The sequence below is a fragment of the Drosophila busckii genome, chromosome X (assembly GCF_011750605.1).
Source record: "Drosophila busckii strain San Diego stock center, stock number 13000-0081.31 chromosome X, ASM1175060v1, whole genome shotgun sequence".
Lineage (NCBI taxonomy): Eukaryota > Metazoa > Arthropoda > Insecta > Diptera > Drosophilidae > Drosophila > Drosophila busckii.
Window position 1 is genome coordinate 5754553 of NC_046608.1, and position 24450 is coordinate 5779002.

General features: G+C 37.4%; 2 protein-coding genes across 2 annotated transcripts; one reads left to right on the forward strand and one right to left on the reverse strand.

Moving 5' to 3' along the window:
- Window positions 1-1070: 1070 nt before the first annotated feature.
- On the reverse strand, window positions 1071-21511 carry LOC108606478 (MAP kinase-activating death domain protein). Its single transcript, XM_033294375.1, has 21 exons — window positions 21191-21511; window positions 20284-20696; window positions 19610-20132; window positions 18851-19212; window positions 18661-18787; window positions 17561-17593; window positions 16619-16713; window positions 15438-16545; window positions 14963-15166; window positions 14729-14779; window positions 14006-14269; window positions 11684-12145; window positions 11184-11300; window positions 10714-10971; window positions 10366-10605; window positions 10032-10304; window positions 9797-9964; window positions 6867-6875; window positions 3701-3773; window positions 3577-3623; window positions 1071-2468 (listed from the first exon to the last, which is right to left on the reverse strand). Exons 1-21 carry the CDS (start codon window positions 21311-21313, stop codon window positions 1611-1613), a joined length of 5808 nt encoding a protein of 1935 aa, XP_033150266.1. The 5' UTR covers window positions 21314-21511; the 3' UTR covers window positions 1071-1610.
- On the forward strand, window positions 18012-18601 carry LOC108606479 (tubulin-specific chaperone A). Its single transcript, XM_017996615.2, has one exon. The coding sequence runs from the start codon at window positions 18120-18122 to the stop codon at window positions 18522-18524; it is 405 nt and encodes a 134-aa protein (XP_017852104.1). The 5' UTR covers window positions 18012-18119; the 3' UTR covers window positions 18525-18601.
- Window positions 21512-24450: the final 2939 nt, after the last annotated feature.

The following is a 24450-nucleotide window of genomic DNA, read 5'->3' on the forward strand; positions in this document are numbered from 1 at the left end:
TTCAAAACAAAGCGAAAGTAAGTAGCCTTAGCTAATTCCAAGCATTTCATCAGCTCATTATATTAACTCACATTTACTCACAGGCTGCAAATTCGTTCAGTCTACAGAAGGCAATTAGTCATCTAGGAATTTCGACTTCATCGACTTGGAATTTTTGTTCAGTGTCACAAATTGAATCACAATTCGGAGCAAGCATTTGAATAGACTCATTGAATCATCACATTACTGAGAGCTTAAGAGATTTTCTGACAGATTTCCAAAGGACATATCAAGATCGTTCTTCCAGTAGCTGATTAAAAAGCGTATCATAAAGTTGTGCAACAGACAGCAGTAGGCGTGGCAGTCTTCATATAAGGTATATATATTTATAATTAATTGAATCAGTCATGTGCGTTTGTCATTGTTGCCAAAATTGACTGCAGCCAACTTGAGTATGCACTTTTCGCTACAATTTTATTGCAGTGTAGCTTTAGCTATTGCAAAATTCAAACAACTTGTTTATAGCTAATAAAAGCTTATCAAAGCCACGAGCGCAAAACTATTTAAAGCATCAAAACCAAAACAAAAAATTGCCAAAAGCGTCATCGTGACTTGGCAACAAACCAGGCGGCCGAAAAATAAAAACAACTTTAGTTTATAGTTTTGTTGTTTTATATTTTGGTTTCCGTTTCATGCTGGAGCTATGGAAAATACAATAATTATACAGTGTGTATAATAAATATATGCATGTAGTTTTAGTTGTAGCTGTGACGTTTCACAAATATAATGTTATAATATATTGTTGTTCTCTTTCGATTGTTAACATTTAAAGCCAACGTTTGGGTTTTAGCAACAACGCAAAAAACAACTGTATTTATATATATAAGTATATAGTTTAATATAATAAACATTTATAGATATTGCTGATCCAACTTGAAGCTGTTGGTGCTTCACTGCTTAATGTTCCCTGACAATTCCTTAACGTTCTTTTAACACTAAACAAATATAAGCTGTTCATATTTGTATATATATATATATATATATATATAGTAACTATAATAGTAAGCATTAACTAACTAACTAGATTGCCTTCAATTGTTTGTGTGTGTGTGTGAATTTGTATTTTGTGCCCAGGTTTTTATTTATACATTCATTGCCTACTATATACAGTGGCTAGCTTGCTATATATAATATTGATATGATAGCTTAATTATAGCAAAACAAGCGCTGCAAATACTGCAAATAAAATATTGAAATTGAAATTGAAATTGAAATTCGCAGCGCTTGTTGAATCAATAAACTATTTAGTTACATATTTCAATGCTTGCAGCGCATATTTAAGTTTTAACAATTAATTATTGTTTGGACATTTAAAAGCAGCTAAGTTAACAATTAACACAAGCTAGAATCAATTTCAAGCTAACTATGGTATATAGTGTAGGAACAATAAATAGCTGCGCTGCCGCAAAAGGAACTTAACTAAGGATAACACAAGCTTATAGCCAAGGTATGCAAATGGTGCGACAGACGTCGCGTCTTTGCGCTGCCGGATGCGGCGCCTCGCCATTGGGACCGCCGCCGCCATCGTCGTCGCCGCCGCCGCCACTAAATTTGAAGAACGAACTTCTTCGTCAGTGCTTGCGATGTGCCTGAGGCGAGGTGCCAGCACCAGTGCCAGCTGCTAGACTAGCACTGGCGCCGCCGCCCGACTCTGGCAAGGATTGCAACGCAGCGGACACGCTGCCGTAGCTAGCGCGCTGCTGTGTAAACAATTGTTGTTGGGTTTGGGTTTGCGATTGCTGTGCTGCTGCTGCTTGTGGTTGCTGCTGCTGGACGCTTTGTGCTACTGTCAATGTGGAGGCGCGTGCTAGTCGCTTGGGTATAACAAACTTGGGCGGCGGCTGTGGCGTATACTGCGGTGGCGTTGAGTTGGCCGAAGCTTGACGCACAAAGCTGCGTGTGGGCTGCACCTGAACTGAACCACTGCGTGCAATGGCGCCCGTGCGTGGCGGTATGGCTGGCGGTGGTCCAGGCGGTGCTGCGCTGCGTACTTTGGGCGGTGGCGAGCTAATGCTGGCCAAGCTTTCAGTTGAAGGTTGTGAGGGCACGCGTGGCGGCAGCTGCGGCAGCTGTCCATGCGCTGAGCTAACAACAGTTGCTGTTGTTGTTGCGGCTGCTGTTGTTGCTGCTGCTGCTGCTGCTGCTGCTGCTGCTGGCAGCTTTGCCAGCGGCTGCACTGTGGACATTGTTATGGTTGGCTTCTGCATTGGCACAGTATGTTTAATAGTTATGTTGCCACTTTGCTGTCTGCTGCTGCTGCCGCTGCTTGTTGTTGTTGCTGCTGCTGTCGTTTGTTGCTTTTGCTTTTGTTTTTGCTGCGCATGTATATCTTGAATTTGTGGCGTTATTACTACCGGATTTTTCTTCTGATCCTGTCCAGCGGCGACATAGCTGAAGACGCACAGCACCGAGTAGCATATTTGATCCGACTATACATGGCGTATACGTTATTATTAGTAATCAAGCGTTGCTGTTCTTGTTTTTGGTGTATAAAGTTTTTCATTTTGCTGGTGACTTACAACAATTAACAAGCTAACAAAACTACATGCAAGTGGCACAAAATGAGAGCATGAAACGCATAACTAATAAACAATTAAATTATAATTTAAAAATTATAATTATGTATAGCTAGCATGGGTTAATGTTAATGAGTTGTTTTTTATGTTTTTTTTTTTTTTTTTATAGCAATCAATTGAATTTTATTCAAAATTTATTTCAAATCAAATGAGACACTGTTGCTGTTGTTGTTGTGTTTTGTTTTGTACACAGACACGCATAACAAACTAATATAAAATATATAGTTATATAAATTGTAAATTTATTTACAATCAAAATAAATATTTTCACTAATTTAATGCACATTTTCGATAAGCATATTTGAAACTGTTGCTGTTGTGGCTCCTGTTGTTGCTGCTGCATGCTGTTCCAATTCCAGTGTTTCCCTTGTTGTTGTTGTTGTTGACATTTTATCCTTTTCATTCAGATGACATATATAGGCAAATTGCACGCTTGTAACACGATGAAAGGCCAACACAATTGCTGAAGCCTAAATTTTGTTTCATTTGCACGTTTTTTCATACACAGTGTTGGTGAATTTGTGGAATGATTTGATTGTTGTTGTGTGTTGGTTGTTGGTGTAAAATATTGTTGTTGATGAAATGGTAGGTGTTGGTGTGTAGTGATTGGTGATTGGAGTGTTTGCAGTCATGTTGTTGTTGTTGTTGTTGTTGTTGTTATTGTTATTATTGTTGTAGTCATCATACATCATACATAGTAATGTTTATTTGACATGTAAACAAACAAATTGGCGGCAAAGAACGAAACGAAACGAAAGGAAAGAAAAGAAACGCCAAAAATCAAACATATATATATAGTTATTATACAAAATATTTAAATCTTATGTACACTGGTGCACTTTATATATACAATGGGTGTAACATACATATATTGCCTCTATATATATATATGTGTGTGTGGAACAAATTTAAATGATGCAGTTGCAATATTGAGTGTATAAAAAAATAAAAATCAACTTACCATGCTCGATTGATATTTACGCTGTATTAGATTGCGAGTTTTGGGATCTAAAATGTGGTAGAGAGCATATAAAGACGTTGCACAACACTGGCTAACTGCATATACAATATAGAGTGGCACTTACTATACTCCTCCAGTACGAATATGCCGCCTTTTTGTGTAAAACACTTGCGTATGTGATCCAAACGCACAAAAAACTGTAAAAAACATTTTATTTAGTTTCAAAATTGAATATATCGTTTTTTATATTGCGCATTTAACGTAAAACGTAAAACCTTAACGGTAACATAAGAAATGTTATGCAAAAACGACTAGAAAAGAAATCATTAAAGTATCATTGTTTAAATTATAAAAGAAAAATGCTTATGTATAGTTTTTATATAGTAACAATAATTTTGGTTTGATTCATATTTCATGTTTCGTATGCCGTACGTAGTAACTGTAATTTGTAGTTGTAGTAGTATGTGTGCGTGCGTGTGTCAAGTGTGTGCGTGAGTGTTGTTAACAAACACTAACATTCAAAATTTCGATGCATGCAATGCGAAAATAAATAGTTAGAAAAATTATGAATGGTAGTCACACAACAAAAAGCTAAGCGCTACGCATAAGCCATGCTACGAAACTACTGCAAGTGCCATAGCAGCCAGTTATACAACAAACGTTAAGATTTTATAGCAACTAGCAACAAGTGTTGGTAAGCAGAGAGCAAACAAAATTAGACATAGGTATTATTAAATCAAAAGTTTTTGTAAACCAAAGTATTGTTTATAAAACAAGAATTAAAACACTTTTATTATTTTTTCTTCTTTTTTTTTTTTTTGCATTATATTTTGTTGACAAACTTAAGTAAAATTTAATTTTTCTGTTTTTCTATATATATATATATATTATATATATATATTTTTAAATATCTTAGTTAAATGCTCTCCCATATGTATATATATTTTGATTTTATATATAATATTTGCTCAGTATTATGTTCTAATTAGTACTTGTGAGATGGTCATTTTTATATATATTTTATAATTTTTTATGTATATATACGTTTATTTTTTTTAAGCTAACATGGGAAATAGCACTAGTTCAATGGCGGGGTGGGGGGGTCTCAATTTAATTTTGCACTAATACCAAAAATAGGAATACAATTAAATCAAAAATACAACTAGGCAAGTTTGTATGTATGTGTGTGAGCAGGAGGAGAGAGTGTACGTGTGTGTGCTTAGCTTATAAAAAAAAGGTCAAATTAAATTTATTTATGATTTTTAATATGAAATAAGTCTATTTATATTTTGTATGCATTTTTGCTGTGGGTTTAGCATTTTAATTCTTAGCAGGGCTTTTAACAGTAGAGATAGAGAGCGAGAGACAGAGAGAAAGACATAAAGAGCAGTAAAACGAGATAGCATGAGTATTGGCATTTTAATGAAAGTTGTTAATGTTTTTTTTTACTTTAATTGAGGAGCGTTGATATTTGTTGGTTCACTGTGAATTTTGAGAGGGTTCTGCTTATATAATTTTAGGGAGTTTTGGTATTTTTTTTAATAGTAACAACATGCTTGCACTAACATTGTTAACAGCATAAAAAGTTAATTAATTTTTAGGCAAAGGCAGCTATATATTAATTTTTTTTCTGTAAATCAGTAAACCTATTTTGATTTTTAAATAAAATAACGAAACTTGAAACGTCGAAACTTAAAAAAATATAGTCAGACAGTTAACGTTTAGATTGAAGACAGTTAGAGACAGATAGAGAGAGAGAGAGAGCGAGGAATAGAGAAAGACGGATAGTTAGAGAGTTAGTGTAATTTAGCAAACAGAAAAAAGTTTTACATAGTCAAGCGCTAATGAGTTTTTATTTGAATATTTTCATTTATATTTTTGCAAGTAACAAATTTTGTTTCGGTTTTTAATTTCAATTTAGTTCCTGTTTTTCAGGAGTTACTTTTTGTTTTTGGTAAAAATTTTAATTATTTTAAACTACAAACTACAATTTTTGCGTTCAGAACTTTTGCTAAACGTATAAGACTACACAAGCATAAATTAAAAACCATAAAAAAATGAAATTAAAACAAAAATTTGTTGTCTCTACAAAACGTCAAAGAAAACTAAATAAATAAATGATAGAAATTCTCGTTGTACAGTTTGTGTGTGTGTGAGGTTGTTGTGTGTAAGTGTGTGTGTGTGCCAAACATAGCTAAGCTACCAATTCGATTTTTAGTTTGAACTACATGCCGTTCAGTTAAAAATAATGCATTAATAACAATATACATGGTAACAAAACAATCGTTCCCATTGTTATCGATATCACAGCTGCATGAACGATTGTGCAAATTGAGAAACGCTCAAATCCCAACTAATTTGGGTTTAACAGCTATAACAGCAATGAGCACAACTACAAGACTTTTACTACAAACTAGATTATATTCAACTAAGTATGTATATCGATTATTTTTTTTTTTAGATAATTTGTGATATTCAGTTCTGTATGTGTGTGTGTGTGAGTGGAGTCTGAATTTTTGTGAGTCACATTCGAAAGAAATTGCGTTAACTAGTGCCGAGAAATGAAAATTAAATAAATACATTTGAAAAATGTTGAACTAACTTAAAGTTATTGGCAAGTATGTGTGTGTGTGTGTGTTTGTGTGTGTCTGTGTATGTGAGGGGGCAACATTTGGGCCTGCCTTTTGCTGCCTAGCCTTTGCTACTGTACAAGCTGTGTTATCGTTATCGATAACCAAAAGTACGTGCCCCCATAAATATGTAAATATGTTAGTAATAGTATATTTTGGTTTTTGTACGTTTAATTGAATTTATTTTTATAACACACACATTGAACATAATGAAAACAGAAAACAAATATGAAACGCATGGAGTTGAAACAACAACAATAGTTAATAGCGCTGCTTCAATTTCCACAACAAAATTCAAACTTAAAATCAACCATTCAACCAACAGTTTAACAAATTAAAACAATATCATATACATATATGTATACTCTTTGTATTTCTATATAGTATATATATATTATTTGTTTCAATTTAGAATTCAATACCAACTACAAACTGTAACTTGTTTTTTTTTTTTGCCTACTAATTTTTTTTTTTTTTTTAATGTAGTGTTTGAAAATCAAGTGTTTCGGTAACATAAATACAAATGTATGAATGTGATAAATGAAATAATAATTTTGTTTTTAGTAACGCAAATGGGGTTTTTTGTAACAGGGTTTAAAGAACAATAGTTGCTTATAAATTTAATTTCAAATATAACAAGAAATTTGTTCATTGCAATACCTCGAAATCCTTTTTTGCCACGACATACGATATATATCGTTTAACACATCGTATACGCATAATTTTTTATTAGTTTTATTTTTGATTTTGGGTTTCAGAATTTATTTTTTTGTTTTTTTTTAACCAATCAGTGGAATTTTTTTTGTCGTTAGGTTTTTCGTTTTATTTCGTTTCGATCGTACGGAACGTGTGAGAGTAGTCCACAAAATGGAAGAGGAGCAAACGGTGCAGCGTTCCGCGTACGACAGAAAATATTAAACAAACAACAAAGAAAATTATAAAAAGAAAGTTGAAAAAACGCTTGATTGATTTATATATAATTTTTGTATTTCTGTTTGAACTTTTAGTAGTTTTTTTTTTTACTCGAAGTAGAAACGATATGAAATGTGGTTGTTGTTGTGTTTTGAGTCCATGTAAGAATTGATATATTGTTAAGAGACGGGACACTTTAAATATTGGGAATAGCTAAGATATACTTATATTTATTAATAATTGTTTTATTTTTTTATTTGTTGTATTGGCTGTAGTTGTTGTTGTAGTTGTGGCTTATTATTTATACAGTTAAAGTTTTTAAAAAACAATATGATAGTGGAAAAAAAGACAAAATATAGCTACAAATATAAGAAAACTCTTTAAAAATAAATCAAGAGCAGTAAAAAGCTAACAGACGTTGAAGAAAGTTTGCTCCAGAGCTGAGCAAGTATAAGAAGAGACAGAGAGAGAGAGAGAGAGAGAGAAACAGAGAGTGAGACAGAAGACAGCAGAGAAGAGAGACTAAATATAAGCCAAACCAAAAGAATAAGATAATGCTTCAAAGTAATCGAAATAAATAATTATTAAATTACGCCAGAGTTGACATAAACAATAATTTGCAAATATACACACAAGGACCATCTCAAAAGTGACCAGCTTAGAAATATGCACACAAAAATTATATCAATTTACAATTTTTGCTTTCGGTTTTGTTTTATTTTCATTTTACTGTCTGTAAATTGAAAAGCTTTGCTTGGCAAACTTAAAACTAAATTAAAATTAAATTAAAACAAAAATAAAATTGGCATTCGACATAACCACACTTTACAAGGAGAGACCTAACGCTACTTTGCGCTCAGCGATTTAATTCCTGTAGTTAAAATAAATATTTACAGGCAAGGCACATTATAAGAAATATATAGAAATATTATAACAATTTAAAAAACAAATAAAGTAAACCTAATAAAATACTTAAATAGTCCTGTATATAGCGTTTAAAATTCATTTCGTAAGGTTTTGTTTTTTATTTATTAAAATCGTAGATAAATAGTGAAAATTGTAAATGATATTAATGAGTTTTCATTTTTTTTTTTTGTTTTGTAACTAATGTTTACGCTTACAAAAAGTTAAGTAAATAAAGCAAAGAAAAATCTCAAATATTTTTGATTATGATAAAAATTTGAAATCGTAATCATAAGTTGGAAATAAGAGTCTAAAAAAATTTGTGTGTATGTGTATATATATTTTTTTAATTGGTTAGTTAAATAAAATAGAAAGAAAGAGAGAGAAGGAGTATAATGAATATAGGCATTCAGTACATTCACTAGCACAATATATGGGTATGGTATTTATGGAATGTTTATTGCTTTTATCAAAGTTATTATTAAATTGATTAAATTTGATTTTTTTTTTTGCTTTTTTCATGTACTTTTTTTCTTATATAAAGATATACATATTGGTGTAAAAGGCTTAAACAAAAATATCGCAAAACCTTATTTTTTGAGTTATGTAGAAAAATTGATTTAGATAAATGAACACTTAAGTTAACGTAAACTTTAATTTCATTATACTGTGGTTAATTATATGTTGTCATAGAGGTTAAAAGTGGATTGGAAATTAAAAAATGAAAACAAAATCAAAATGTATTTATATATAATCTCATATATATATATGATAATACTACAGATTTAGCCTGCCATATATACGTAAAGTAATTAATGTAGTTACGGATTGAGTACAAGTACGTATAGTTTACAAACAAAAAAATATATATGTATTTATAGTCAGAGCTAGTATTTTGGGATATATGGACTAAACTTAGTATAAGTATAAGCTTGAACTAGCGCACAGTAGTCTGTCCGGTAAATAAACCAGACTAGGCTGGTCTGTCGTTAGTTGCACTTAACATAGTTACAGAGAAAGAGAGCGAGAGCGAGATAGAGTGAAAACAGAAAGAGCGAGCTAGATAGAAATAGAGACCTATATTTTATTTGGTGAGTGACAAACTGTAAAATAAAATTTAAAAATTATTGAGAAGGTCCTTGTATTTTTTCATAATTTAATAAATTTACGTTGTACTTTTTTTTTATCAACAGTCTTTACTATGCAAGAATATCTAAGATTAAAAATTATTATATAATTATAACTTAGGCACAAAAGTAAATTAAGTAAATGAAAGAAACCAATTTGATAAATCAAAGTATAGATATAGTTGGGAGATAAAAAAAACAAAAACAAAGTATGTATCGTAGTACGCCCAAAGGAAAAGATAGAGTATTCATTGAGTATGTATAGATGCCGAATTTTTACTGTACTTTTTTTATGTGGTGGAAAAACAAATATTTTGACGTTAAACTTGGCTTGAAGCCGCAAAAAACAAGTTGAAGATGATAAGGTTATCGATAAATCGATAGGCGGCCAGAGTATGAGGTTCACAATTATCTATGCTGGGGCTTTTTTTTTTTTGTTAAATGTCGTTTAGTGTCTTAGACAGGGCCGTAGTTAAGAATGGCTTTCAATTTTATAGTAGATGCCAGAGAGTTTTTTATACAAAAAACGCTGTGTTCGCTGCGTTACTGTATACGCGTGTTTGTGTGTGTGTTCGCTGTGTATATGTGTATGTGTGTGTGTGTGTGTAGTAGTAGTAGATTTTGAGCTATAGAAGCCCTGGCACTTACCTTGCTATTGGAGAATAACAAACCGACACCCTCAAGACAGACCTGCAGCAATCCTCCCTCGCCTGTATTCATATCCTGCACTGGAAACTCACCACCCAATTCGGGCACATTTGTGGGCGTGCCACCGCGCTCCATAGCCTCCTTAATGCAATTATACAGCTCCTTGCACTACTCAACAAACAAAACAAAAAGCCCTTTAAGCAAAAAGCCACTTCAATTGCTTCCAAGTGCTAACCTTGCGTGTATAATATTTATGCAGCTGCGTTTGTCCGCCATTGCGACGCCAGAGACACAACAGCTTGGTCTTTGGTGAATAAGTCATATTCACCAGACGCTCGTACCACCAGCGCTCCACGATAGTGCCGTCCACCGAGCGCAGCACCAAGCCATCGTCTCGCACCTCCATAAAACGCAACGGACCATTCACATCGATGCCCTGATGTACAGTGAAGCTTTGACGATGCAAGAGACGTGAGCCCAACGGCTTCAGATCGATATCGTTGCCATTCTATGTAAGATTAACCAATCGATTAGTCGCATGGTGTAACTTGCCGATTAGATAGCCTTACCAAATTATTTATTTGATCGACTACATTGTGCACCTCTTGCGAATAAACGAGTCCAATGTGAGACTTTCCAAGCAGACGGCGTATTTTGCGTCTAATTTCATCCTTGGTGACATTCAACATAACCAATATTGCTGTTAAATTATACAGCATAGTGCTCAATAGTCGATCCTCGTCGTGTTCCAAGCGCTTGCGTTCCGATTCACTCAAAGATTTGTAACGTTCCATCATTTCAATGGGTCCCTGTTTGAATCGGGAAAACACAACAATACAATATATTTTTAAAATAATCTATTCGATTCGATTTTGTTAATACCAATTCTTATAATTTCTTCTGCTTTTCAGACCTACCTGATCCATGCCAATCATATCACGCTCCTGACTAACCGCATCCAAGAAAGCATCCTCCCAGAACTGCATTTGATTCCACAAATTGAGACGATCCTTGCCGAGCAAACCCTCGAATAGATAAACACGCGGACTATCCGGCGATGGTGAAGACGAGGTATTTATCAAATGTCCGCCCGTATAACGAAAACCAGCGCTAAGCGTCGATTTGCCCGACCATAAATTCCCAGTGCTCTTCTTCGAATCTTTCGATGTGGTAGTCTGTAAAATTTGTTTGGGAGCAGCAAGCAGATTAGTAAAAAAAAACCCCATAAAGGGTCAGCGGGTAATGGGTGCATGGAATACTCCGAGGTTGGTTGGATGGGCCAGGGCCAGGGCCAGGGCCAGGGCCAGTTAATTTTACTATATGAACAATGCTGGTGGTCTAAAGATTGGTCTGAGGTCGGTCTCGTTGCTTAAAGTTCATCACTTACATTTTCATATTCGGTGTCTGAGACAGTGGAACGGCAGCTGGAGGGCATGCGTACGCTCAGACTGCCAGCTGGTAGCAGATCGCTGACCACAGAGAGCGCACCCGTGGAGCCAGCAGCCTATGGGGAATTACATACGATAGGATATATGTATGTGAATATATATATACTATAAGTGTTGTTTGGGAGTATTAGCTTTATAGACACGCTTTATATATTCTTGATTGTTGATTGTTGATTAGACATTGAGTGAAGAGGTGGCGTGACTTTGGCAATGGCGAGGCCCAAATATAAATATGCATTATATACGAACTGACAAGCGCGCACTACACAGACTACAATAGTATATAATATTATATAGTTATATATATATATATATATATATATGTATGTATATACAACGATTACGGTTACAAGCGTTGCTTACTAAATGTAATGCATGTAATATGACGACAAGCTATGACAATGGGAGTAATTATTAACTTTTATTGCATGCCACTTACATCCGAATCGAATGACGTTAGCATATTCTTCAAGGCACTTCGCTTCTGCGACAACATATCCTTAAACATCTCCGTTGTCGACTGCCCATCCTGACTGTCCGCCGAGGACAGACGACGCTGAGCCGCTGTTGTGGGCAATGCCGTGTGCGTTGAGCTCTTGCGTGATTCTTGCGGCGATGCCCATTCACTGCCCAGTCCCGAATGCGAGCCATTTGGACTGCTGGGTGAGCGCAGATTCTCACGACTGCCCAACGGACTGGCTGCATGGCTGGACAACAGGCTGGAGGACATGTCGCTGCCTTCGTTTATCTCCTTGCTCCAGTAATGTGTGTGCGCCACCTCCATTAGCTGAAACACTGAGGCCATGCCGCCCAGACCGAAATTCCCAAAGGTCACATCCAAGCCACCAGCTATGGCCTGCACGCACTTCAGCATACCCTTCCACACGGGCTTCGTTATGCACTGTAAGTAAATTCAATTATTAATAATCAATTTATTTCAACAACTACTTATAACAAATTACCAATCTTATAATTTATTAACAATAAACTAATTACTACTAGTAATCAAAACAATCTATGTACAATGTATCTATACTCCATATTCAGGAAAGAGGGTTCTGACTTTAGAATAATTTTCTTTATCATATAGTAGTTTGCCTCACGGTTATAGCCTATATCAGTAGTAAATTACTAAGAAGTTACAACCTGGCCATTATAATTCGTATGTATCTCAGTCGTAGAGTAATAAGCTAGCCAACTGAAGCCAGTGTAAGGATCTAGTGATTTGAAAATTTGTTTTCCTAAACTCTACAAAACATTATGCATAGATATCTTTACCTAAAGGTTCATTACTTTTAACTCGAGCAGAACGCTAAGAATTTATTTAGTCAAAGTTGTGTATGACAATGAGAGACTGTCAAATTATCTTTACTTAAAATGCATATTGGAGTCATTGTTCGTTTCATATGATTGTGTGCTTGCAAATTAGATATCATATATGTGTTTATAGTTTTAGAGTGCAATTTGATTCTTAATTTGCTAATGTCTTAGAGAAGCGCAAACGGCTCGCGTAGAGATGCACATGCATTGTGTAAGCTCGTAACTGCAGTATAGATGAGTAGATGGTTCCAGCATAGCTGAGCATCATGGCGTCTAGCTCGCGCATCGCGCTGACAGTGTGATGTGGTTTTGCTATAATAATTATGTGCGGGGTATGAATAACTTATGTTGCGTGTATTTTCTGTGAGAAATTGCTCTTATAATGAGGAATTAATCTATAGATATAGCATACTCTTTCTACTGACACTTCTCGGTATTGTATATACGTGGCAATATAAGACACACATTGGTAATAACATCTAGGTTTACTTCGTGGGTAAAGGTGCACTACATTATATAATAATAGTAAATGTACTCGAGGCTAGGTGATCAGTGAAGCCTTCCTAAAACGTTGGTACTCTAGAAAAGTTGTCCAGCTAAAGAGAACACGTTCGCTAGGGCGTAATACCACGCTCAAATCAAATAATAATTGACGCATTCGGTGCCGTATTAGTCTCTTTGTGTCCAATAGTAATTATATCTCACTATTGACTTGATCGTGCGATATGAGATTTCTCTGACTCATCTCAAATATCTTAACGGCATATTTAGTGTAAGAGGCCAGCGCGCCAACCCTTCACGGCAGCGGCATCTGGTTGGTTATAACGATCTGGCAGAAATGAGTCGTTGAGTTCGCACGTTGTTTTATCGGGACGCGGCAGAGGAGTCAGGGTCTTAGTGGTTTCACTGGACTGACGTGCGGCATCTCGCTACTTCTCTGAGGTCTCGACGCTGGTCACCGCGAAAGAAGTGTCGCAATAAGCGGTGTGCGCGAAATCGCAGGCATCGCCTTGCGACCGGAGATCAAGAGTCTCAATAGACCACAATTTGGTTTTGTGGGTTGTCGCCCTCTCTTATTACGCAGGCGCTTACGATGGTGTAATTGACAACTTGTGCGTTTTTTGTGTGATCCTCTTAGCTCAAACCAGTTGCGTTATTTACATTTAGTCAGCTTCTATTGTTATTGTTGATGTGCTTCTCTGTGCGCAAACATGACTGAGAACTATATTGGGTCGGTCGTGCTGAAGGAAAGTAGCCAAGCAAACTCCAATACTAACAATAACATAGATAGTACAAGCTATATTATTAAGCGCACTTTGTTTAGAATAACAAAAGCAACAAAAAGTGGTTACAGGTCCGCAAGACACTGTGAGGAAATAGAGGACGTATTCGTATGGCCTTATCACAGTTCGCCAGGCGGCGCTCTCTAGACCGGGTGCACTTGCTTCTGCGTTGCAAGCTGTGAATTGGATGCATTCTGTCCTGGACCCTGATTTTGTGTAACAACTGCGCCATGCTCGTCCAGCTTAATGATGCCCTTCTTGGTGGCCGCCTCCTTGGCCGTTTTGGTCAAATCACCCAATGTGGACTTGCCGACATAGGTGAGATCTTCAAATGTATTTTTGCTTACGCCTGCCGCCTGCTTGGACACTTCTAGCGCCTGTTTGGAGGCTTCACCTGCCGCTTTCTTTGCACTTAGCGTAAACTGTTGAATTGTTAATGCATAAACATAAGATTGTTGTCTTTAATTTAAAGCAATTTCTAAAAAAAACCATGGACTACCATTTAAAAAAACAGCGCTGAGTGCAGATGTTGGGCAACTAAGATTTACACTAAAAGTTGAACTACGGCTAGCCGTTGTTTAAAACAAATTTGCAAACAAAAATAAAATATTTTAAAATTAAAAATAAATTCAAACCTTTTTAATAATTTTTAATTCAACCAACACTTTAGAAGTTTGTTAAAAAAAACCTTTTAAAGCTTGCAAATTTATTTATACAATATAATATTTTATGCTTTTGCTATATCTACGATGGCAATGCGATGTGAACTGAGGCGTAAGCGTGGGAACTCTATGGAAAGTTCTTAAGCATAAGCTTCCGTATGGTTGATCTTTTGAATTGGTTACTGTATATTTATGTTCTTTGTGTATTTGTGTACCAACCTTTTCAAAGGTATGACGCATTTTGTCATCGAGATCTTCGTCCAGTGCATGCTATACTTAGTTAGTTATGCATTTATTTTTGGTACGTGCGCGTTTTTATTTGTTTTTAATATTTTGAAATTTTTTGTTTTTTGGGTTAAATAAAGCATACCCAAAATATAAAGTTTTGCACGACAAGAAGTACACAACATTGAGTTGGATGCATTTGAAGTTGGAGTTTCAGTTCGAGCTTACCTTGTCCACATGTGCCAGGATGCCTTCCTGACTGCTCTGCCGTGTTGTCTCCCGCACCAGCTCCTTGGCATGCGATGCGAAATTCTCAAAGAGCGAACTCTGCGAGCTCTGGCGTCCTGGACTGCTCGAGCTGGAGCCAGAGCTGCCGGTACGTGCCAGAATATTTGTCACGCTCGGTTGTTTCACAGGCGGTGTTAAAGGAGGCTGTAAGTAAGTAATTGATTATTTAAATATTTTTATAAGCAAGTAAACTTATTCATTAGAAAATTTGTAGAGAATTTTAAATTATTGTAAATTTAATTTTAACAAATCTTTTCAAAATGAAATAAAATTAAATTAAGAGAAGAAAAGCGAAAAACATTGTATTTGTATTACATTAAATAAGAGAATACAAATTCAAGGAGTTATAAAAGTTAAGTCAACAGAATATATTAAATTGTTATTCAATACAACAAATATTTAACTTTTAACTTACTGGTATTTTCTTTTCAGTGCGTTCCAGTTCGCTTGTGTTTTTCTGCAATTTATTGTTGGCCACGGTCTTGCCAGTTGCTGTGGAAGCCGCATCCGACTCGGCTTCGAGGCTGGCCATTTTAATCGTCGCCTCTAGGCGCATGGCCAGCGGTGTGGCCAACTCAAAGGCTGGCTGCGAGCCTGTGGTGGCCGTTGCCTTGGCTTGAAAGTCGAATTCGGAGTCGCGATTGAAGCTGGGCGAACTCAGGTCGGAGCGACTGGAGGAGGAGGAGACTGGCGAATCGGCGCGCTCTTCGTCCTCTTTGCTGGTGGCCTGGTGACCTGCCTGGCCCTCGGGATACTGCAGCTTACTGGGCGGATGATAAACCAGAGCCGGATCCAGATTGGAAGACAGAGTCTGCGGCACCACATGCGGTCGATTGTAGGAGCCGAAAACGTCGTGCAAGCTGGGCGACAAATCCGAGGAAGCCATCTCCGAAACGAAATCACTGAGCGAGCTATACGATGAGCTGCTGCTGTCGGCGCCCTCCGAGTCCGAGCCGCTCTCATCTGTCGGCTGGCACTCGAGCTGCTTCAGCGAGCGCAGCGCCCCGTTTAGCGAGCTGCCATCGTCCCATACCGAGAAGCGTATGGGCGTTAAGGAGTGTGCAAACCATTTGGGCTTATCGCCCACCTGCATGGGATCCATGACACCCGTCTGCACGCGCAGGAATGCCACATTCGTGGGCGTCAAGGACCATTCGGCCAGGAACTCCACCGCCTGCGTGCGCGCAAACTGATTGAGGAACACCGAGGCACGCGGACGCGAGCGCAGAAAACTGTTTATCTGAAAAGCGACCACCGGACGTGGATATAAGCGCAGCGTTCGCGTATGCTCCGCAAAATTCGCCAAGGTATTCTGGGCATTGAAGAAGCGCACCATGGCGACACGCGTGGCCACATCCACCGAATCGACATCGGTGCCATAAACAAATGGATTCAGCGCCGGTGAATTCATTGGACTCGCCTGGCGACTCATCATTAAAGCACCTTGGGCTGAGACGGAGTTCCGTTGACTTGCCTGCGCCGAATGCGGCGGAGTAGTCAACGACAAACGCACCTGGGAGACACTAAAGAACAGAGCGAAGAATGCGCGTAAGTTTTTCCATTCCATATATAACCATTCGATTTCGATAGACTTACCCTAGTAGCGGTGGTTCCTGTAAACTATCCCGTACCGATGGCAACAGTTGCTGTGAGGAGACAGCTTGATTGTTAGCTGACATGGAAGTCAGCGCCTGTAGATGCACATTAGATTAAAAAAAAAAGATTTTACTAACTTATAGCCAGTTGTATGTGTTTGGAGTAGCTGCAACTTAAACAGAACTAACTATCGAAAAATTTGTATTTATTATATGTATATAAACTATGTACGCTAGTTAATTGTTAACTCAGGTCTGCATTAAAAGTTTGTTTTTGGGTTAAAGTATAAGCATATGAATCGATATATGACATGCAGACACAACAATAGAGAGCGACTACATAGAAGTGAAGAAAGACAGAGACAGAGACATGAAGTTACTACTATGAGCTATGGACATAAATGGAACTTAAATGTAGTCTAGAGAAGCTTTTGGAATTAGAAGAGCTAGTTCTTGAACTAAAGTTCAGTTCAGAACAGAATTTGAAATGAAAGTATTCCAAATTATTAAATTTTGAAGAAGATAATGGAAGAAGAATGGAAGAATATTACTACTTTGCTTTATAAATATTTAAGCAGAGAAATCTCGAATGCTATTAAACAAACTAGAGAATGAAACTTTAACTTTTAGCTAAGAGTCCTAATGGAAGAATTGGAGAATTTAGTTTTATACAACATTTATACATTTAACAATGAATAGTAGTAATGAAGCTAACAATAATGTTTTTGTTATGTTGACTGACATTGCATGCTGTTCAGATTATATATATATATAGTTAGTTAGTTAGTTATATAGTTAGGTTAGTTTAGAGTATAGCAGTATGTTTAATTCTTTTTTTTAGGCCGGCACTTCATATAGCGGTACTTAGTTGTTAATTAATTAAACTCAAAACCAAAAAGTAAATGGAAATACGTTATGCATTTTTAATGTGAACGATATTTACACCAAGTCCAGCTTCATCCATAAGTTGCATAGCCTGCAGTTGTTGTTGTTGTAGTAGTAGTAGTTGTTGTAGTTGTGATCAAGAGTATAATAAATTCGTTTAACAGATAGTTAATGCATGAGAGAGTGTTAAGAGTTATAATAGCAGTAGTTAGCATAGAGAAAAGAGCACAGAAGAAGTTGATGAATTGAAATAGCAGAAAATCAGAAAATCATAATGTAAAAAACAGTAAGCATTGTATACATTTATAATATATGAGCAAAGCAATAATTAATGTATATTATTGTTATATATTTGTAATTAGACAATTATCAAGACGTAGTGTAGACTCGCATATGGGTTAACTCTTGTGCGCTTACATATATTTTTTCTCATTTGAGTGCTTTAAATAGAAAACTTAATTTGATTCGTTTGCTTGAGTAAACGGCGCACAGATTGTCAAATATTTATACTAAGCTATATTCAATTGGCTTTAGTTACTGTTCAGTTTGTACGTTCTTTATACAGATACGTGCTCTATATATATTAAATATATAGCTAAGCAAAACAGCTACACACAATGTCTGGCACAACCCAAAGCCATAGACGCTGCTTGGAAGACGCTTTTGGTGGTCAGAGGACAATGGATCCACGGCTCGATCAGCTGGTCGTGTATAGTTCAGTGTTGGAGCACTTGCTACAACAGAAGCTACACTATGAGCGCGACCGGGACTTGGAGCTGTTGCGTCTCGAGCGTTTCAAGTGCGAGGGCATGCAAACTGCCCGCTTAAGGATACAACAGCGTGTGGTTAAACGAGTCCAGGGTATGCTGCCAGACATTGTATTTAAATTGCGCAATGAGCATGACAGACTCGAGAAATTTATGCAGCGAGAGTCGCAGCTAAAGCTAATCAATGAGAGTTTATATGACAAGAGCTCGCAGCTTTTGCATGCCTGCAAACAAAATCTCAAACAGACGCTCTAAATATTCTAAAACTCTCTCTCGCTCTCCCTCTCTCTCTCAAAATTTTAAAACGCCTAACAAGCAAACAAACCAAACTAGCTGACAAATATTCTTCTGCTCCATGAAACTCACACGCACAACTTTCAGCTTTGCTTACCTGCTTTAGATGGTTTTTCAATATGGTACCCTCGGGTTCGGGCAGCGGTGGTATTTCATCATAGCCGCCAGTCGGTGGTGTCAGCTTTGTCGAATCCAAATCCACCACCCATATATCATCCGGCAGCCTGGTATTCAAATGGCATATTTAGTATTTTTATAGAATTACTTAACGCGCCACTTGAACCCACCTAAAATTCTTTTTGTATATCAAAAACGAAGCAGGCACACCTATAACAAATGGCGTTGGAGCCAGCAGCAGCTGCTCCGCACAACTCAAACAGGTGGGCAGCAGCGGTATAACGGGGAACATGTACTCCAATGGATATAGCATTGTGACAAATGCCATGACCGACATGGACAGGGCATTATAGTCGCGTGATTGAAAGAGCACCTTGTTCTCCAGCATTATCAGTGTCCATACCTTTAGGCAGGTTTCCACGCCCAGCAGCTCCAGCGGCAAGTGCAGCGGAAAGTCCACCAATGAGAAACGCGTATGATCGGGCAATGCAAATAGCAACGGCTCATGCACAGTGGGTGACAACACCTCCACCTAAGCCGGGAAAGCAAAGAGGGGATTGTTGAGCATAAAATTCGAAGCAACTATCGAGCTTGAGTGGATGTTGAATGAAATATTTTAATAAATCTAACAATTAGCATAACTATTTAGAGCTGTTAGTTTTCTATCGACGATTTTAAATCGCCTTTAGAATAATTTAAAAGAAACTTGGCTATTGAGCTTAGTGAAGATAGATTTGAAAATGCAACGATTTCCAGAGATAAGAATCTTATATTTAAATAACAGTCCAATTAGAAAACTGAAAAGCTTCACTGAAGCTAAGAGATTTTCTTTAACTGAAAAAGCGACGAATTCAAACTTATGAGATTTAAATGCACTTAAACTAAAATTTTACTTTATTTCTAGCTTATGGACTTAGGGGCAAACTTACCTCGACTCGCGTGGAGCCTGGCACCGGCACGGGCGTGGAGAGTAAGCGCAGAATCCAAGTCTCGATCTCACGCACATCGTGCAAGACAATGGAGGGTGTCGCCTCGCTGACATGTCCCGTCAGCACGGTCCAGACATTATCGCGATTGATCTTTTGGGAGGCGCCGACACGCTTCGGCGATGAGGACTCATTGCAGGCATCGATCAGTTTCTTCAGAATGAACAGACATTCGCGAAACGTGGTGAAGAACGGATGATGCGAGATAATGCAGAGCGAGGTCAACGACTGATTGCGTAGCTTGGTGCGTTTGCGTGAAGCGCGTGGCGATGGCGAATGACTGCCACCGGATTCGGAGTCCGCCGAGGGTGCCATGAGTCCCAGCTTGGGCACAGCATTGGGCTGCTGCTGCTGCTGCTGTTGAGCTTGGGATGTTTGATGTGCATGCAGACGCTGCTGATCGGAGTCACGACGCGAGGTGAGTTCACGATCCGAATCGCTGGGCGCTACGTTACTTCTGTAGTCGCTAGAAGTAGTTAAGAGGCCGTAACTATTATGGAAATGGGTTTGTAAAATATATATGGTTATGGTTAGATAACAAGCCGTTGGTTAATCCTTTTTTATTTCTATTCTTTTCTTCCAAGCAAAAAGCGAAAGCAAAAGCACACAACACTTGCCTGCTAAAAGCGGAATCGGAGCTGCGTTCCATGCTCTTGCGCCAGGACTCGCGTCGAAATGCAGACGAGCGACGACCACGTGCTCCACCACCACCAGCCAAATGACCAGCTGGCGCACCATTGCCACCACGCTCCGCTGCTGCTGCCGCCGCCGCTGCATTCGCCGCAGCCGCTGCACTCGAGCAGGGTCGCTCAATGGGCCGATAGAAGTTCACACAGATGCCATAGCGTGTCTTGCCCGAATCCTTGTCGGTCAGCGCGAACACAAACGATGTCATGTCGCGTATGGCGGAGCCAGTGCGTCGCGGTCCCACGCTGGTGCAGCCCTCGGGCTGACAGAAGTAAACCATGTCCAATGGCAACGGAAAGTCCGCATGATCTGAGGGTGGATAGCGACGCAGTAGGTCAGGCACCTGAAAATCGAAAGACAACAATTATAAATAAATAAAATAAATGTGCAAACAAAATAGTTAATTCAATTTACAAATATGTTACTCATTTTAAATTAAGCACAATTATTTTGAATTATTTAAAATATAAAAATATATGCAACAATTTGTATTGCTACTTAAATTAATTGTAATAAGTAGTTTATTGATTGAAAGATATTTATAAAATTATCTTTAATTTACTGTTAAATAAATATATATATATATATATATATATGTATTTAATATTATTTAAACATTTTATATTATATATTATATTGAAATTGTTTAATTGAGTTCAATAATTTGGCTTAGCTTTTGTTAATTTTTGCAAATAATTAATAGCTTTGCAAATAATTTGAATGCATATGACTACAATTTATTTATAATTATTTGCATATGCATAACTCCAAGCATTTTTCAATGTACTTATTATTCAACTTTAATGCTTTTCACTTCAGATCAAATACTCAACGCACCTGCACTGGTGGCGCCTTGCTCGCTGGCATGCCCTTGGGCATGGGTGGCGTGGTATGGGCGCCCACAATGGCCATATAATCCACTAGCCTTGGACATAACGAGGCACGCTGCTGATCCGACATCTTGACTGGCGTCGCTGTCGCTGTCGCTGCTGCGTGTCTGTAAGCGCATAAAAAAGAATATAAAGTTAAGTTAGGGATTAAAGCTAAGTCGCAACGCCCTTCGAGAGATATTTGTGTGTGTGTGTGTTGTGTAGTGTAGTGTAGTGTAGTGCTAATTGGATTTACTAGCTGAAGTGCCTGCCAGGGCAACAGGCAATGGCCATGGCCAAAAGCGCTCTCCAGTTACAGTAATTAGTCAGCTAAGTGGCAGAGACCGCAGCAGCTGTAACTCGAGTGTGTCCTAAGGTTAACTAGTTGTAATAGCAGTGGCCAGCCAGAGCTACTGTTTGCCATAATTAACTAGTCATAGACATTTAAGCTATTGTTAAGCTTATTGTTCAAGTATGAAAAGCTGACTGTAGCAAAAGCTTTGAATTGAATTAATGCTTAGCTAAGTTGAAATCGCAGGCTTGGAATTAAATGCAGCTCAACTTATAAATAGTAGCAAACAATGTTTTATAGTTTACTTAAATTTACAATTTAATTCGCATTAATAGCTGCATTGATAAACAAATTCAATTTTAAATTACATTCGAATAGTTTGAATTGAAAGCATATTTTATAAATGTTTTAGATGATTTAATTTACAAATAGTTCATTTTACAAACAATTGTTTTATAGCTTAAACGCTTTACAATTTATGAATCATTAATAGCTGTAATTCTTTATAGTTATCAATTTAATTTTCGATTTAAAACGTTTGATTAAATGCTGCAATTTTTAAGCCAAACAAACCAACTGCATTTATCGACAAAATGCGCTCAATCATGCCACTTGCCACATGCTGCACACATAAAGTCAAAACTTTTAATGCTATTAAAAGCCACACAAAGCGCCAAGAGTTTGCCTTGCCGCCTTTTTAGCTTTTATATGAAAGCACTTAAAAGGCTTTGCACCCTTTTTTCTGCTGCTGCTGCTGCTGCTGCTGCTGCTGATTCGTTCAATTAAAAGTTTTCAAAAGCAAATAATTAATATGCATACATTAATGCGAGCGCAACTTTTTGCATTTATATTTAAAGCGAACACAAACACACACTAAATACAATTACAGCTCTGGCTATAATTCAATGAACTGCGGTTCGGGCACAGGCCAATTCAATTAGCATTTTGAAAGCTGCTGCCAATATGAAATCAAAGTCACTGCCCGCGCTGATGACGATGTCCTTGTGGCAAAGCCAAAACCAGAGTCGGAGCTGTGGCAGTGACAGTGTTAAGCTAAATTTAAATCGCCAGCGCATTGACGTCATGGCGCAGGAATTTTCATTTCATTTATGTAAGTTGCATTGGCATGCCAAAGACGCGAGAAAGCCTTGAAAGCCCGGCAAGGATTTCAAGGATAACAAGCAGCGCATGTCTGACAAACTAAACTCAAACTCAAACTACGAGTTACAACAAACAAACAATTTCTGCATTCAGATTTAGTTTTTATTTATTTTCTAGCTGCGCTTGGGCTTGGGCTTGTTTGCTAAGCATGCCAAGGTTGCAGCAGCTTTACTGCATTAAGCAGATAAAATAGCTGAGTGTGGCATGCCGCAGGCGATATTGTGCCATGCAGCGTGCGGTGGCGGCGGCGGCGGCGCGCGTGGGTGGATGAAAAACTTTTAGCGCAACCAATTTGCTGTTGCGCTTATTATACGCCAAACGCGCTGCCGTCAGTTTAAGGACAACGTCAACACCAACACCAACAGCAGCAGCAAAGGCAACGCCAACGCCAACGCAATTGAAGCTGCCCAGCATGACATCAGTGTGACGACCATGCCACATGCCGCATGCCCCATCCAGACTTGCTGCTACGCATTTCAATTGTCGACACCAGCACTTGGTGAGTTTGGTTTAAAAATAGCTCAGAGCTCAGAGCAAATACTATCAATAAGCTTGTTATGAAATCATCCAGAGTATATATGTATATAGTAAACAGGATATCCACAGCATATTTTTATCTATAAGGCAATAAAGGGATTCGCATACAAAAGGCTGCGCTGCTGCACAAAAATACACTGAGAAAAACTGAATTAAATTAAAAATATATATGAATTCTTATTAAACATTTAATAGTAAAACAAATTATTAATAAATGCTGCTTTTGATAAACGAATTGTAATAAAATAAAACAAATATATAACAATTTATAGCATACAAAATTTAATATTAAATGCTACTTTTAATAAACGAATTCATAGCTTTACCTAGCAAATCCAAGCTCATATTTACTAAAGAACCCATTACTTAAGCTTAAAAGCAGCCTTAGGATATTTTTTTTTCAAATTTTGCTCGCCTTTGTAGCAGCTTTACTTAAATCTTCTTAGTACTACTGCCAAGTTGCATAAGCAGTAAAGCTGCAGGCTCTGCTTCTTTTTCTTCTTTAACTACTTCCACTCAAGTAGTTATGAATGCAAACAGTAAACAATAACAACAATAAACGTAAGCATAGCAATAAAAACAAAAGGCCGACAGCGATTTAAAAAGAAGCACAAGAAGTAATTGTAGTGTAGCTAGCGAATGGTGAATGGTGTAAATGGAGTAGGCGAGTGAACTGAGCAGCAATTAAGCGTGAAACTATGGTAATGTTTAAGAGTTGTAAATTATGGCAAAAATTACTGAATAGCTATATTTATATATGTATATTTGTAGCTAAATCTTTAAGCAAAATGCTATGTTTGTTGACTATGTTATGTTTTAAATTTAAGCTACAGACAACCACATATGTATGTATGTGTTTTTGTCTATAGGTGCATTTATTTTCTTTTATGCAGTTTGCGCTGTTGTCTGTTAGCTGAAGTGCAGGCAGCGCCGAGAAGTAGGCAATGCTAAATCAACCACAAGTGCTGGACTGCCATCAAAGCTCAAAAACCCGCTGGGCCACTTACACACACACACACACATACACAATATGTAGAAGTGTATGCGTGACTTGAAGCAAAGTCTCTCGGGCGTCGCTTTTCAATTAATTTGACGCCATGTATATATATATATATCTATATATATATATATATATATACAATACATACATATATATGTCTGTCTAGTTGAAGTCCAAGTGGAGTGAATGACTTGGCTCTTGCTGTTGTTGTTTTTGCTAATTTTTTTATACCAACTTT